The sequence below is a fragment of the Buteo buteo genome, chromosome 3, assembly GCF_964188355.1.
Source record: "Buteo buteo chromosome 3, bButBut1.hap1.1, whole genome shotgun sequence".
Taxonomy (NCBI): Eukaryota; Metazoa; Chordata; class Aves; order Accipitriformes; family Accipitridae; genus Buteo; species Buteo buteo.
The window spans coordinates 49,452,660-49,469,594 of record NC_134173.1 but is presented as its reverse complement, the minus strand read 5'-3'; the positions used below and the strand labels follow the sequence as shown (position 1 = coordinate 49,469,594).

Genomic DNA, 16,935 nt, shown 5'->3' with positions numbered 1-16,935 from the left:
TTATTTCTATAATCAGATTAGTGGGACACTCAACACCCAAAACAATGTTTAACTCAATTTTCATCTTTGGTTTTGCATTTCACTATTTAGTTAAATGTTTAAAGAAAGTCAGACTACTGAAAAATCCATTATTTTCAAAATGTGTATATGAACTAATGTCAGTACTATTATAGTAAGACGTGTAATGAAGAATAGTGATTGAGTTACTTTCATTTGTTTCCCATTCAGCATAACACATTCTTTGAGTTTAATGATCGTTTGGAAGCTATTCTGGACAAAGCATACATCTACAGGTATGTGCTTATTAAACTCTTGTAACATGCAAAGCTTGGCACAGAATGCATTTTATTTGATTTCATGAGTTGTCAGTGAAGCATTGGATGGAATATGATACATCTTTTATTGTTCAATTTAAGATTTTTAAAATATCTGTCTTTACTGTCATCATTAAAATAACAACTGTAAAATGAAATCTAGCTCAGTTCAGCTGGCCTGGTTCAGGCAAAATGTCCACCAAACATAGGTTCCTGCCAAAATTTAACTGATCAGAAGTATCAGAAAGAAGTTTTTTCAGTGAAAGAGCTAAAGAACAGTTCCTTCAGGTTGCTAATAGCAGTGCCAAATCCTCAGTAGCTGTTTATTTGTACTTAATAAAACTTAAGAGCTTGAGCCTGTGTCAATATTTTTCTTCAAATATGCTCTCACCATGAACCTGGCATATACAGAAACTTGATCATCCACTGCATTGACTAAACTTGGAATGAGAATCAACTCAGCACAGATCTCAAATAATGATTATGACTGTTGTCTGCTGCACTATGTTCTCACCTTCTGCATTGACAAGAAGAATTTTTTTCCAACTCAAGCAGTCCATGGACATGGTTATGGCAAGTTTCATAGGCCCCTCAGCTGTCAGTGATGCTGCTAAGAGACAAAGAACGTATCTACTGTGTCACCATTATTGTCATCTACTGTCAATGTCATCAGCCCTAGTTTATCTTGTGCAACTCCTATGCCAACAGATTTTTTTTCCCTGTCCCAGTTTTGGGGCATGTATTGTTCCTGTGTGCTGCTGCTGCAGAAATAAGAATCTGCTGTTTACTGTCTTATTCTATTTCAGACATTATTGCACTTAAATGTTAGACTTGGTATTTATATATTGCAAATGTGATATTTTATGAGATTTAGAGACTAGTTAAATTTGAAGAGGTTGAAACATCATCTCTTTCATATTTTTGTGTACCTGCGTAATGAAACAAAACTTAGAAGTTTGAAAATTCTACTAAAGTATTTTTGAAGATGCTAAACTCCACAAAGCTTATTCTCATGTTGCCCTCTCCTTTCACTTATTGAAGAGTCTGTGTGGTTTGGTTGTTGGGGTTTTTTTCTTTCTTTTTTTAAATTCTTGTTGGTACAAGAGAAGGCTTTTCTGAATTTCCACAAGATGAAGAAATTTCTTGTCAGTTGCTGAATCACTGCCTCCCTATCTTCTCCAATTTCTAATCTCATTAAAAAGAATGGGTTTTCATCTGCCTTGCTTGTACTTTTTAATTTTTTCTAATGTTGAGAACTTTTAAAATTAATTATTTCCCATATTATGTCCTTTGCTTTGGAGTCATAATTCAATGACTTTTCTGTATCTCCTATAATATTTGCAGTAAGTCCTGGGAGATACAGATTTTTAATATTGATGGTTTTGAATCAAGTAATTAGTTCGTATGTAACAACAATGTTGTGTGTATATGGATTTCAATGAAATGGAAACAAATTAGCAAACCCATTTTCACCCAAATAAGCAGTTTTGCAACAGACAGTTTCACACTATATAAAAGTATGGAATGGGAAATGATTGTTTAAAAGGCAAGTTGAGAATGGGATGCATGTATCTTCAAACTAGCCTAACTTTGAAGAATGTGATGTTGATTTGTGTGTCGAAAAACAGGGAAGGTGCTGGTTTAGAAAGGCTGACACACAGAGCAAGATCTCACTGGTCACGTGAAATGTACGAAGTAGCTGAAAAGACAGAGCCAGCTACTCTGCAAAGCTGTTCTGCCTTGTTAGACAGTTTTGTAGCATGGTATTTGTTGAGTGCCACAACTGTCTGTTGCTGCTTGTGTCTTTTCTTCCTGGTCACAGGCCCACTTGCATTTTCCAGTATTAAATCACTTGCAGAATGTAAAATGCAGAATGTAAATTGCAGAATGTAAATATTACAAAGTTAATCCATTTTCTACCTCATACTCTTAAGAGGCCAGAAACCTGAAACTTGTGAAATAGAGCACTCTTCATAACTGAAATGCAACTTTAAATCTCTTTGAAGATGTGCAGAAAAACAATGGTAGGGAACATGGATTTCAATATTGCTCAGCATATATGGCATTAACAGTATTAACGCTTTACTATCTATAGGCTTTCCCATCAGTGCATTGCTAAGGTTTGTGGTCAAAAAAAAAATGTCTGCATACTGTCCCACCAAAATGTTATATTTTGTATTTGCAAAACACCTATTAAATATGTCATGCCATGCCCTGATACAATGCTTTAAGACATACTTCAGAAAACACTCCAAGTTTTTGAGGTACTCATTAGTAAAAACATTTATATGGCAAAGATCTTTTAATTGTCTTACCAGACGGCATTAGGGTAAGGAAAGAAAAAGAACAAAAGGAGAAGAGAGGTAGTTATGCAGAAGAGTACAGATGGGAGCTGAAAAATACAAAAAAAAAAGATGGGCTGTTTGTGCAAACCACTGCATTTTATTTGAATGTAGCAATGTTGTTTTGATCTGAGATCTTGGTATGGTCACCATCTGAGCGATAAGGCACCAGTTAACTGGATAATGTCAAACTGAACTTCTACACAGCAAGTATATGTGCCTGGTTGGACTCTCTTCTCAAACTCATTAGTTTTGAAATACAGCTAGCAAAAGCTACTACACCTTACCTACCCATTGTGGTAGATTCAACATGTGCCTAGAGAAATATAATACATATTGTAGCAAAGGCTTTCAAAACTTTTACTCTGACCTCAGGAGTCCAGCTGCATGGATTCAAACTTGTGCACAAGACCCAGCATGGTCAATATTGTAATATTACCAGATCACATCAGCTATCTGCTGTTCTCAAAAGTTTACAATCCTAAACAGAGCTGTCCTGGAAGAACACCAACATTTAAAGAGAGAAGTGGCATTCATTTGTCAACATCCTAAAGACGAAGAGTACCTGTAGATAAATTGCTCAATGGCATGGAGAGGCAAAGGAGGGCATGCAATGGCACCTCAAGAAACAGCAAGGGAATGCATAATACAGAAGCAACCACAGAGATGTTATCTCCCATTAACTTAGTTTATAGACCTGACTTAGTTAGATCTTATAAAATTTTCATAAAACCATGCACTCAGTTTCTATGCACTGCAAACTGCACTGAATTCTAGCTGTAGCAGATAAACTCATTATGTACCAGACTTCCTGTGTTTAGGCAAGTCCTGTACTTTTCCTGCTTATTTATCCCTTGCCTGTATGAACATTTGAATGGAGAGCTCAATCCAGGAGATCTTCCCTTTCATCCTCATGCACTGAACAGAGGATATACAATGAGATCATTATTGTGTTAAACAGAAAGCTGCTTGGTGCTTAAGTAGTTCCTCATTGATGTTCTTCAAAGAACTGGCCATAAGCATAAGAACTGGGATTAGGAATGATATAACTCCTGCTGTAGCCAGTAAATCATACTATTTAGCGGATCTACTGCAGACTTCCTAGCACACCTCTTGTAAAACAGTTCATTTCTGACCTCAGACATTTCTTGGCTTTGGTTCACAAGTTTAGAGCCTATCTTGAACAGAGTTTGGCAAACACATTAATTTGTACCCTCTAGCCTCATTAATATAGCTTCAAATTTCTGTAAATATTCACAGCCAGTTAATGCAGAGGATTATGAAGTACTCAGGGAATGATAATTTAGAAATTACCCTGTGCCAAATATTCTAGGAAAGATATTTATTTGACCTTGGACAAACGTGAGGGACAGGTAACTGCCAGCTCTTTTTTTCACAGAATCAATACAGGTGGGGAACTACTTAGTGGATGCTTAACATAAACACTGTTGATCCAAAAAAGCAGTGGGTTCCATATTAAAAGGAAGGAAAAATGTAAGTTGTTTTAAAAGAATCTGTTGACTTTTATAGGGTCATTCGAACAACTGGATACTTGCTGTTTATCTTGCACATTAATGCATGCCTGTATTATTGGGCTTCAGACTATGAAGGACTTGGCAGCACTAGATGGGTGTACGATGGCAAAGGAAACATGTAAGTTCTTTTCTCTTGCAAGAGATTTTTGTTGATTTTGCTCCTTCCTGCATCCCCCTCCTTCTCCCATGCTTTTGCTTGCAAGGCATACCCTTACTTTACAAGTGCTTCGATAGAAAACTTTTAGCACCATGGCTGCTGATTAGCAGCTTTCATTACTAACACATATTAGGAGGGCAGGTGCAGTGAATAATCAGTTTACTGCTTTTATAGGTTTATGAGTCAGTGCTAAGCACTAACTTAATTAAACATTTAGAAAGCAACAAGGGTATAAATTAAACTTACTGATTGCATATGCACATGGGAACTGTTAGAAAGATTGCAGAACAATTCCTCAAAGGAATCAGAGGCATGGATTTTTTTTCTGCCACACAGCATTGTGTCATTAAAATGCAACATTTTAGTCCCTCTAAACACCATGGTGACTGGTCTGAAAAAAATTCCACCCACTTTCTCTGATCTTTTGAGAAGGTCATGCTTAAACATGTGGCAGAGTGTCTCTAGTGGGAAGGACTAGATGTTGGCACACTTTTCCATAAACTCCTTGTGACAGCACTAGGCTGGGTGCCAAGTAATGGACATACATTAAGATGATGGAGATGAAGCAAGAGAAAATAGCAAAGTCATAATATATTTTGTGTGTAGTTATATAAAAACATATCTTGTAGGTTCAGATGTATAAATGTTCATTTCTTTCAAAGGCCATAATATAGTTAAAGTCACAGAAGCTCAATTTGTTCATTAATTACATTCTTTGCAAACCAGCATATAATATATTACTGCTGTCATAAATCACCCTTTAAACAACATTTCATGTTTCTCTTGGAGACATGCTTCTCTTGCTTGTAATTTTTTCAGACTTCATGAGTTTGGTGTGAAGTCACTATCTTGAAGGGTAAGAAAATAGCCTTTGAGAGTAAAACACACTGTGTAAAGCAGCATTGATTTTTTATAATTAGGGTTCTCTTTCAAAAAAAATGACGTGGCTGGTTTCCACACACTGCTAAAATACACAGCTTGAGTACTACAGTCAGACACGTGCAAGCAAGTCATAGAGCTCAGGTGAGACCGCTTATGTAAGTGAAATTATACACAGGTATTTATTTGCAGGATCAAGGCTGCCAGAAATCTGACAAGAAAAATGCAGAAAGAATTTCCATTATAACTATTTTTGTTAATGTCATTCTTGGGAAAACTTGTCTCATAATTAAAAAATAAGGTAACTAAGACTGAGCAACTTGAACACTCTGAAAGTAGAGAGCTTACTCAGTCTTCAATCTTTTTATTCTTCTTCAGAACAGCCTAGAGAACAGGCAAGAAAGTCTTCTTGTTTTTCACGGACAATAATATTTTACATTTCACTCAGGAAAACAATTGGTAGAAATTATTTGCTAGTTTGATCACAGAAAAATGAGGTTGTGCCCAGAGGCAATGGTCAGGTTTTTTAATATTTTGTGATACCTTTTCCACAAGGAGACAAAAACACTTCTCAAATGATGTCACACTGAACTTAAATGGGATTTAGGGCAGAATTTTTTATAAACAATTATAATAAACTGATAATTCAAGGTCTACATTAAACTGAGAAGCTGAAATAAAATGCATATTAGAATATATACATGTAAGCTTCATTAAGCCATTTATCTACCTCATCTTGACATTGGTTGGTGAATGTATGACTTTATTCTTTTGCCTGCATCTAACTCATACTGGATTATATGGTCCCATGTACATGGAACCCCAAAGAGTACCCCATGCTGAGCTGCATTTCATGAAGTATAGCTCAGTATCTCACTAACAGCAAATGCCTTCTGTACGGGATAGTCATTGCCTTAGAGAATCAGGCATGACATATTATCTGAGTGTCAAATATTTGGGGATTTTTAACAGAGAGGCATTGTGTGAACATTAGTTATTATTGGAGATGCCATGTGAACTTAAACATATCAGACAAGATACTTCTAGGTATATTCATTTCTTTGGAAAGCAGGAATTAAGAACAATCTGGGAAAAATCTGTCAGAAAAAGTGACCAGAACTGCAGTATATATTATGGCACAGCAGTGCGGATGTAATTTCCTTTCACATGGCAGTCAGAGTTGCCAATATTTGAAGCAAAATATGCCATTGGTCTCACACAGAAAGGGAACACATTCAGAAAGAAGATAAGACAAACATAGCTTCTTAGCTAATTAAAAAAAAAATGACAGTAAGCAGTTTGACAAATAAATCAAAATTCTAGTGGTCTCAGATTACACTGACCCAAAGCAAATGATCTGGCACTGATTTAGTGGCATGAATGTTTTATGTAGAATCCCTGCTGTGTCCATAAAATGTTGCTAGTTATGGCCAAAACCAGTTCTTAAAAATGTAAGCACTTCTAGGATCTTTTTTTTTTTACTTTCCAGGCTAAAAGAATACACAGACAACAGTTTCCCTTATCAATTTGATTACATATATGTTCCTGAGCAGACATACTAACTGCTGATCTTCAATTTTTAATGAACAGCTGTACAAAGCACTAGAACCACAAACAAAATTATCAAAAAGTAGCTCTTTTTGCAAATTTCTGCTAGCTGTATTCTTTTCCACATCATGTCCAGACTCTGAAGTGTTAGTGCCAGTCCAGGAAGATTTGAGGTCTTTTGCATGGCAGCCTTCAATCAAAATGCCTTTGACCTGAGGTGCAAAAGGCAGTCAACTTTACCCCTCTGCAACACACCCAAATTAGCCACACAAGATGTTCCCAGCATTAAAACTGCACTCATGAGCTTGTATTAGGCAGAGACCTCAGTGTCCCCTAATGCAGAAGGATAGCATCCCTGATGCAACACCATAGTGTAGAGCCTATGTAACCAAGGCAGCAGGATATTGAAAAGGTCTTTTTATTATAGCTAAGTGAACAATTTGAACTGTATGTGTATATTTACAATCTAATTTAACTACTAAGTAAGAGATCCATCTCCCTAATTCCTCAGGAAAATGGACAAATCCTCTAGAAAGGGATTCAAGGCAGGAATGTAGTGTTGTCCTGAATTGTCCCATGGAAGTATCTGTCTCTTTCATCACTGCCCATAAGGGAACTAAAACTTGGGAGCTGAAATTCCTGTGCAAACCCCACAGGTCAGCATTAAATTTAGACCAAACAAATAATTTGACTTTGCTCATGGTGTAATTCTTCTGCTGCTTGCAAGTCATCCACAAGTAGTCTGCAAAATTCACTGGCATATTTATTAATCAAGACATCTATTTGCATCCTGATTATGTTTCTCTGTAGCTTGCTGCCTTTCTGCTCGGGCACAGACTTAGCAGATATCTGGAAGTCCCAGAAAATGGTCACTGTACATTTGTAGAACAACTCTACTTCTTTGGTATGCATTGCCCAACACCCAGTAAGACTGGCATATCTTAAAAGGTGTCTCGTGGGTATCAGCTATACATTGCACTTGCAATAGGTCTGATGTGTCATACTAGCAGTGCTTGCTATACAAAGGCAGTTATCTGCCTCCAGACAATCTGTGAATGCACAGCCCAACTCATAAGTATGACAGACCTAATGCTTTCAGACCTGCTACTTGCAGCCGTACTTTTTAGATAAAAGCTTTGTAGTTTACAACATTCTGCCTAAGATCATCATACCCACAGCCACCCGATGAATAAGTCACTCAAGAAAAAGAGGTACTAAGAAGAAGGTCATTAGAGTACCAGTTTATAAAGGCCACTTCTTTACTCTGCTTAAACCCATCCTGGCTGTAATCTGAGAGGAGTCAAATGTGACAGCCCTGAAATAATGCTTCCTTGGGCTGAAATGAATGTGTGAATACCACCTTAAAATCTGATAGCCACATGCACAAAGATTTGATTTACCTGTATTAACCAAAACCATGTAAGAATTTTAGCATATTCTGAAATGGACTTTTATGACAAAGATATTTCTATTGACATAATGTTACAAGTTATCTTATTTGCAGTGTTTCTGAATGTTTTCATACCTAGGACTTATTTTAGGGAAAAATCTAGTAGTTTGATTGCCTGAAGGATAAACATATATTCTATGTTGTGCGGAGGGAAAATCCTTTTCTTGTCTCATGTTATTTGCTTCAACAGTAATTTTATAGCAGGGTAGTAAGCTGTATGGTGAGCAATGATTGTTTCCAGACACTAGCTAGTAGGAAGCAGAGCTGCTAATACTGTTGAAATAGGAATCTGTTTTTTCTGGCTTTCCTTAAACAAAATTTACAATCTCATTTTTCCCCTTCTTAGGGAAAAAAGCTGCTTTATATTTCAACTGTGTAACTTTCATTTCAGATTAAAATAAAAACAATAAAATGTGTAAATGGAGAAAATATAAAAACTGTGCCTAAGAGATAGTGAATATCATGTGACTGCCAGTAGAAAGTTTCTTTTGAAGAAAAATTGCAGAAGAATATACTGTATTAACAAGTTCAGAAAGGGGTGGGCAGATTTGGAAAAGATATCTCATATTTTGCATATACAACACTGCAAAGAAGAATGTGACCCCTAAATTTCTTTGAGGAGCTGCTTTCATTCTTTGTAGACATTCCCAGAATGAAGATTATATTGCCTATCATGGTGGACTTAGCAAGCTTGGCACCCAAGGCCATTGGGGGTGAGGGAGTTGGTTAATTACTTCTGTTTCCTGTAGTAACTAGCACAGAGTAATGTTAATTTCTTTACTTTTATATTAATAAATTACACATGTTTCAAGCACTACAGCATTCTCAGTTATGGCAAAGGAATATGATATCAATATGCTTTATATGATAATTCCCCTCAGACAAGCTAGAGACATCATTTTATGCTTAAATCTGCAATTCTTCCAAAACAGATCTGAGGCTTTTTCTTACTACTTATTTATGCTACAGAAGTCTAAGAGAAAGCTGCCACTTATGCATACTTTGCTGGAAGCATGCATAGGTGATGATTTTTTTTTTAACCCAAGTGAAAACATTATAGTGGTCTAATCCAGCTGTTCATTTTGCACCCCTAACAAGGAAAAATTATATGATGGCAGATCTCTGAATGAAAACAGCCAGTTCTGGCTGTTAAAATCTAAAACTAGAAAACTATGGTAAAAGTGATAATTGTTAATGCATTTCATTAATCTACAACCAAGAAAAAAGTGACTTCGTAATGAAAAGCAAAAATCAATTGCTTTGTAAAGCCTGACATTTTAGATTAAAGACTTGGAAACACTTTCGAGTGATTTAAATAAAACCCCTCATTGGAATTGATTGTTATTGTGAGTTTATTTTCTCATATTTACACAAACTGACCCTCCAATTGTATTGTTACATGGACCATTTATTAATAGGAATGGAGCTCGTACCTTAATAAGAGAGGAATTTAAAAGTGGAGGCCACCAAATTAAAATGTACACCTGAAGTCTGCAAGCAGATCAGGTGGCCTCAGATTCAGGGTAGGCATGAGAAGATGCATGCAAAACTGTCTATTTCAAAACAAGCATCTCCGAAAATATTTCTTGTGTGTGTTTTTTGCTTAATTTCAAACTCAATGAAATTCAACAAATAGAAGGAATCTTCATTGTTTCAGAAGCAATAGTCATAGATGAAATAATAGAAAATCTCATTGTACAATTAAGGAAAATGAACTTCCATTCCTAATCATTAGTGAAGCTGAAGTCTGATTGTACAGAGACTCAGGAAGTCAAATTCTAATTAATAGGAGACTTTTAAAAATATTCCTAAACCAATTACTTGTAGGCCCAGAAAAGAAGGAAATGAAGGCACATTCACAGCAATGATTTGAGCTAATTAATCCCCACTGCACAGTAGGGGGAATACTGCAGTACTAGTGGTGCCATGTTCTAGAAACATAAATCTTAGATAAACATGAATCTTAGATAAACAGATTCTTAAAAAAGAATCTTAGATATGCCAAGGCACTTTACATATATATATATGTACAAAAAAAAAAAAGAGAGTTAGTGTGACTATCCTCACAAAATAATAATAATTAAAAAAATTCTGTCCAGGTCCTTTGCTGTTTCATAAACTTGTGTTATCATACTAATAGAAATACACTGCTTGAATGCAACAGGCTTTGTCATGGACAAGGCTGTACAAAGAGTGCTGTACGAACAGAACAAAAAAATCTTTGTCCAAAGAGCTCACGCTTCAGGTATGAGAAGTGACAGACAGCAGATGGATACAGTGAAGGAGTCAATATGAGCCGTACATTGAAGCAGCGTCTTAGTGACTGCCCATTGCTCACTGCTATATTTGGTTTCTACACCAAGAGTGTTCTGAGAAAAGTCTTGAAGGGTGCTAACAAGGTGGTTTTGTAGCCATTGAGGGAAAGCTCTTCCCAGGCATGAGGGAAAGTAGTGAAGAAGGCAAGAATGTGTTTGTTAAAGGTGACAGAAGGGGTAGTGGAGGCCAGCCACTAGAAGTTAATGCAGGAGTCAACCCTGCAGTGCTGAATAAGTGAATTGGTTTGGAGAAGCTGGATTAACACTCAGCTTGTGGAAACATATAACTTCTGTTTGACATAACCCAGGAGGCAGAGCCAATGAAGGGTGCTTAAGCAGAGTGGAAGGAAGACCTAACATGGTTAAAGGACTAGGAAAATGAATGGACACAAGAAGATCAACACTGCATTTGTTGTACCCACCAAAAGGCTTCACACTGGTGTTATGAAGTGAAGCCATGGAAGAGACCTTCAGATGTGTGTGCATCTAGTGTGCTACAGATAAACTCTGGGAAGTTTCTAACATTTTTACACTGCTTTTAACATCATGGCACCTTCACTGGTAGCATTCTAACACAGTAATGTCCACCCTGGCAATTTGTTACAGAAGTCTTCTGTAATGCTGCATAGTTATTGGAGAACAGTAAGTGACCGCTGCATTCCCCATGTATTCTTATTTTGCTGTCAGTGAGAACATTCAGCTCAATACGATTTACACAACTGTATCATTAGTAAAATCATAACCCTTCATAAAAAGTGCTGAAGGTCTTTTGGACTGAAAAGTATCACTAAAAGGCCCAACTCAGGTATGTATATGCTTAACTTCAAACACATAAGTACCTACAGTCAGTAACAAAAATGCTGTCTGTATCCACAGGTATCTGAGGTGTTACTACTGGGCAGTTCGTACTTTAATCACCATCGGTGGCCTTCCAGAACCACAAACTCTGTTTGAAATAGTTTTTCAACTGCTGAATTTTTTCTTGGGTGTCTTTGTCTTCTCCAGCTTAATTGGTCAGGTACATAAAAAAGTCAATAACTAGATACATTCAAATTACTGTAATGTAGTGGTAGTGATAATATATTCAATTTAATAGAGTTCTGTTCTAGGAAGAAGTTTAGCCTCCATCTGAATGTCCTTCTATTTAACTGTCATCTGTACTTATTCTTCTGACAAATACATGTGTTTAATCAGTTCCCAGTCTTGTAGCCCTTTTGCACACAAGCTGATTTAAAGCCAAGACTCTGCAGGACATGGATGATTCTTGAAACTATGTATAATTCCTTTTTTCTTCCTCACAGCCAAGGACCCAGTTCCTTGACATTCACATTATACTGTTAAATCTGATAGAAAAAATATAATTATAGGTATGTATTAATATGTACAAATTATTGAATAAGTCATGCTCGATACTACTGCCAATAGAATACTGTTAATGCAAATCCTATGATTTTTGTCAAACTAGAATTCTGCTCTCTTCCATAAATTACAATATATTTGCTAACCTGAAAATTAACTGTTTTCTATTTCTTTTGGTTCTTATTTGGCAAGAGGGCAAAAAAAAAAAAAGCCCATAGCACAGCAAATCACAGCACATCAGTTATATTTCCAAATGAATAAAACTGAACTGTTTCTGGCTTATAACTACTAAACTTGGGCTTTAGATCCATAGGTTTTAAAATACCTTCCCTACAGAAAAACAAATGCATGGTTTTAAAATGCCTTGCCTACAGAAAAAGAAATGCCATGGTTCCTATGTGATACTGTGATTTATCAGATTCCTGTATAAATCATTCCAGACTTTTTTGATTTGTACATGTCTGTTATTGGAAGAATTATTATAAAAAAATAAAAATGAAAACTGAAATGTAGTTTTTATTTTGAATACAGGATTCAAAAAGTTCAATCAAACAGTTAAAAATTGCATATGTCCCTTGCCATTTAGAAGTGCAAGAAGAGATAACCATCATGAAACAGACTCTTGCCTGTAGGATTTAAAATTCATCCACAAACAAGAATTACCAAGAATAAAACAAAGTAGTGCATATAAGATATTTCTTCTGGAAAACTATTGAATTCAAGTGTATTGGATTAAACTTCAGAGTTTGGATATTTATATTTTTTTCCTAAATTGATATAACTGTCAATGAAAGCACCATTCCCCAAGAAGATTCTGCAGATTGGGTTTTGTAACTAGTATACTTATTTGCAGACTCAATCCTTAAATCTTAACACATGAACATATTCACTGCATTTTTTTATAATTCCTGTTTATAAAGAGCTCTTAAAATTACCAAGTTATTCCTGGTTTAGCACACTTGCCTAAAAATTGTTATTCCTATTGCAATCAATTGTATCTCTGTAATAAAGAGCAGAATTCAGCCCACTGGCACACTAATCCTTGGCCACCGCAATATAAATCCATCCTACTAAAAAAATGTCTATATAGTTATGTTTTGAAGAAGGAATACCTATGACCATTAACTCATGCACTTTCTAAAAACTATATTACATTTGTTTTGGAATGTTAAATGATGTTCCTGCACTAAAAACTTCAAGGTCACCTTTCAGTTCAAAGTGCATTTTTAGGATTGATTTAGATTCACTCAGCTACTTAAACAGTGGCAGGTTCTTAATTCTAGTGGTGCCAGCTGATGTTGTTAGAGAAATTTAGCCCAGTTTGCTTCACTTCTGACTTGCATTGCACACCAAATGCAGAATAGCTTTACTATGGATTTTTAAGAAAAGCATTATCTACATTTTTCATCCATGTCCAGAAATATGAGACAGAAGAATAAGTTAAAATGCACAAATGATACCTTTAAAATCATAAATATAGAATTTCCAACACAATTAGATTAAATCTGTAACGCTTCTGAAAAAGCGGATGAAGGACCTATTCAAAACATGCAGCTGAATGTATAATTAATCAGTGATTTTGCAAACAAGTATTTTATTCTTTTTATATGTTGGTGGCAAGATATTCAAATCAAGACTATTTTTTGTTGAAATGCGTAGTAACAACAACTGATGTTTGCAGATGAGAGATGTAATTGGAGCAGCCACAGCAGGACAGAACTATTACCGTTCCTGTATGGACAACACTGTCTCCTATATGAACACTTATTCTATTCCAAGAGTGGTCCAAAATCGTGTTCGAACCTGGTATGAATATACATGGGACTCTCAGGGAATGCTGGGTAAGACTTTCTAATTCCAGTTATGTAGCAACTTCCAGTGAGAGTGGTTGTATAGATACATATACAGGGTGAAATTCACATTTCTCCTTTTCTGAATTACATGCAAGAAGTGAGAAGAGAGTATTCAACTTACTTTAGAAAAGAAAAAAAATCCAAAGCAATATGGCACTTACTACTTCACAAATTCTATTAATTTATATAATGTTTTGGTTATACCTTTAGACAAGACATGCAACTTAAAAGACAATATCTTAGTAAAAGCATATTACCAGATTTCTCATTTGAACTCACACATGCTAGAATAGCTGCATTAAGTTATTTTTCTGTACAATGCTCATTTATATGGACATTCTTTTATTCTTCCTTTATATTTTCTAACTAACAGAGTTTGCTTTTATTTTTCTTTTACAGATGAATCAGAATTACTGGAGCAGATGCCAACCAAAATGCAATTAGCCATTGCAATTGATGTGAACTTTGCCATTGTCAATAAAGTTGACTTATTCAAAGCAAGTAGTTTTACAGGAGAATGTAGAGATGTGTGGTATTCCTGAGACAGAAACCTTGTTTTGTCCATCTTGCAACACTTAAGAACATGTTTGTTAATATGCAAGGCAAAATAGGTGTAAGAAATATCTCTGTTAATGGAGACATGTCAGGACAAAGCCAAGTGCCTGCCTTTGAATTTTGTGTCAAAAAAACTATAAAAAAACAAATGAGATTAAAACACAGTCCTGTTATGTCAACATACTAAAGCTGATGTTATGGTCAGACTGTAAGTGATTTCAGAGTATAACTAATCTCAAGAGTCAGACATAGAAGAATGTAATTTTTAACACAGTCCACCTTGCTGTATACCACCTAGGTCTGCCTGAGAGATCACAAATGCTGTGTTCTGGCAACACAACTTTGATGTAATGAATGCTACTTTTTAGTAACTTTTTGTGCAAAGGAGCTTTCTCTTTATTATCATGATAGATTTCCAGAGATAAAATTTAAATGTGGTATTTACTTAAGATTGTAGTCTTAGTACTTAAGGAGTAGTCTTGACATACAGTAACCTTAACACTAATTTGTTTGCTAGGATAATTGCAAGAAATCACATGATATCTCAGTATAAACATAGCTGCACAGTTTCTGCCACATTTGCTGAAGACGTGGAATTCATAGATTCATAGGAACATTTGACATGATCTGGTTTTTTTCCCTGGATCAGTAAAATACATTCACATAAAAGACCCATAAATTCCTGAACATAACACTAACTGAGCTTCCACAGCAAATTTAGATGTACAGAAGCTTACTTTGTAAAAAATTAAGAGATGTTCAACTTAAAGAGGACTTCATAAGAAGTATTTGAAATGACAATTCTTTCAGTCTTTTCTCTGCTCTAAAAGCTGATCCTTATGATGTTTTGAGTTTGCATTCCACTTATGAATCCCTGGATCATTCATGTATTTTGGGGTTTTGCTGCCCAGTGTAAGCACTGATAGTCACTTGTGCTACTGAATTAATAGAGCAATCAATTCTAACTATTTTAACAGGGGTGTGATACCCAGATGATATATGACATGCTGCTAAGGTTGAAATCCATTGTGTATTTACCTGGTGACTTTGTCTGCAAAAAGGTGAGCATTGTTGTCTCTTTCAAATAATAATTATAGCATGTGTTTTAGAAAAAGAGTTCAGATATCGGTCAACAGTGTCCTTTAAATAAAATTAATCCTGAGTGAATTAGATAGCATAAAAGTAATTAAGGTACTCTGTGCAATAATAACAAATGTGCTCTCAAATTTCAGCCTAGAACAAGACTATATGGATTTTATTACTTACATTATCAAACATAAGATTATAGTAATATGGGAAAGTATTTAATGTAAATAAGGCTTATCTAATGATACATCATGAAGTTTTAATATTTAAAATGGAGCAAGCTTAATTTTTTTTTATACATATACACAAACAAACTTAGCCTACAGATCTCAATCTATGATGCTCTGCATGTGCTTCATTTGTGCATTCAGAAACTCTTAAGTGGAATTATCCAAGTATGTAGAAAATACACTGCATCCCATACTGCTCCTTAGAGCAGGATCTGATCTTGCTCTGCCTTCACTCACAGCTTTGAGCTGCCTCCGTACTTCCAGCTGAATGCTGTCACGCTGTCCCTTTGCAAAGACGTCTATTTTTCTCTTACCATTTTGGCTCAAACATGGCCTTACAGTAAAACAGGTAGATAGCTCAGCTTCTGACCAAGTGAGCTGAAGTCTGTTTTCAGAAGGCATGTAAACATACTTATAGGCAGTGTAGGATGTAATTAAAGCATGGGACGGATGAAGCATCAGTACTGATACTGTTCTGGCAAGCAACCCACAGTTCATACCACACTCAGAAGTGACCATCAGAACCCCTTAACTTGTCTTTAGCAGTTCTGGTCCAGCATGTTCACTAAGGTCCTGCTCCCTCCAAAAGTAAAGCATAGGATCCTCTTCCTGATTGCCGAGTAGTCCCACTGACTTTACAGTGTAGGAAGTTAAACATTTGTGAATGTACCGAAGGATCATGCGTGTCCTTTCAAAGACCAACCCCAGAATTACTGTTGGCTAGAAAGGGTAGAAGAGTAGTTTGGTGTGTTTGCTTGTACAATGCACAGCATGAAGGATCTTAGACTGCGGCTGGAACTCTGCCACAACAGAGAAATAAATGACAGTAACAGATTCAAAGTGTTGATACCACAGTCAGATGCAAAGCAGTTCTCAACAAGGATGGATTATGGGAAAATGAGTTATCAGTTTATTCCAGCTTGATTCAGAGCTAAAAGGCCTCTCATTTTTATAGATCTACTATGTGGCCAACAACCATAGTAATCCTATTAATGCTGTAACACGTAGTAGGCAATAAAACCCTGTTGGAACTACCTCCTCCTTGGATGTATCTTGACCTCATTGTACTTTACTGAGGAGGCCTGCACGCAGGCTTGGAAGAGCAAGTGAAGGGATAGCAAGTGTAAGTCCCACGTTTTCAGTCCCGGCTTTGTTGCTGTTGCCTTTTCACTTTTAAAATGAAATTGCTGCTTTGCCTCAGTTACTCCAGCTGCACGAGTGGAAAAATAGTTATTTGCCTGCCCTATTTAGATGTTGTGAGGACTTTTATGATCATATTCATGAAGTCCATTATATTGCTCCAGTCTGCCTG

The 16,935-nt window shown here is 36.0% G+C and overlaps 1 protein-coding gene across 1 annotated transcript in view; it reads left to right on the top strand.

Moving 5' to 3' along the window:
• Window positions 1-16,935, top strand: part of CNGB3 (cyclic nucleotide gated channel subunit beta 3) — a 67,944-nt gene that overhangs the window by 41,586 nt on the left and 9,423 nt on the right. Inside the window, exons 9-14 of the mRNA XM_075023536.1 lie at window positions 229-293; window positions 4,187-4,309; window positions 11,417-11,558; window positions 13,581-13,740; window positions 14,152-14,249; window positions 15,285-15,368. Coding sequence (XP_074879637.1) covers window positions 229-293; window positions 4,187-4,309; window positions 11,417-11,558; window positions 13,581-13,740; window positions 14,152-14,249; window positions 15,285-15,368 — 672 coding nt within the window. The remainder of the gene's footprint in view (window positions 1-228; window positions 294-4,186; window positions 4,310-11,416; window positions 11,559-13,580; window positions 13,741-14,151; window positions 14,250-15,284; window positions 15,369-16,935) is intronic.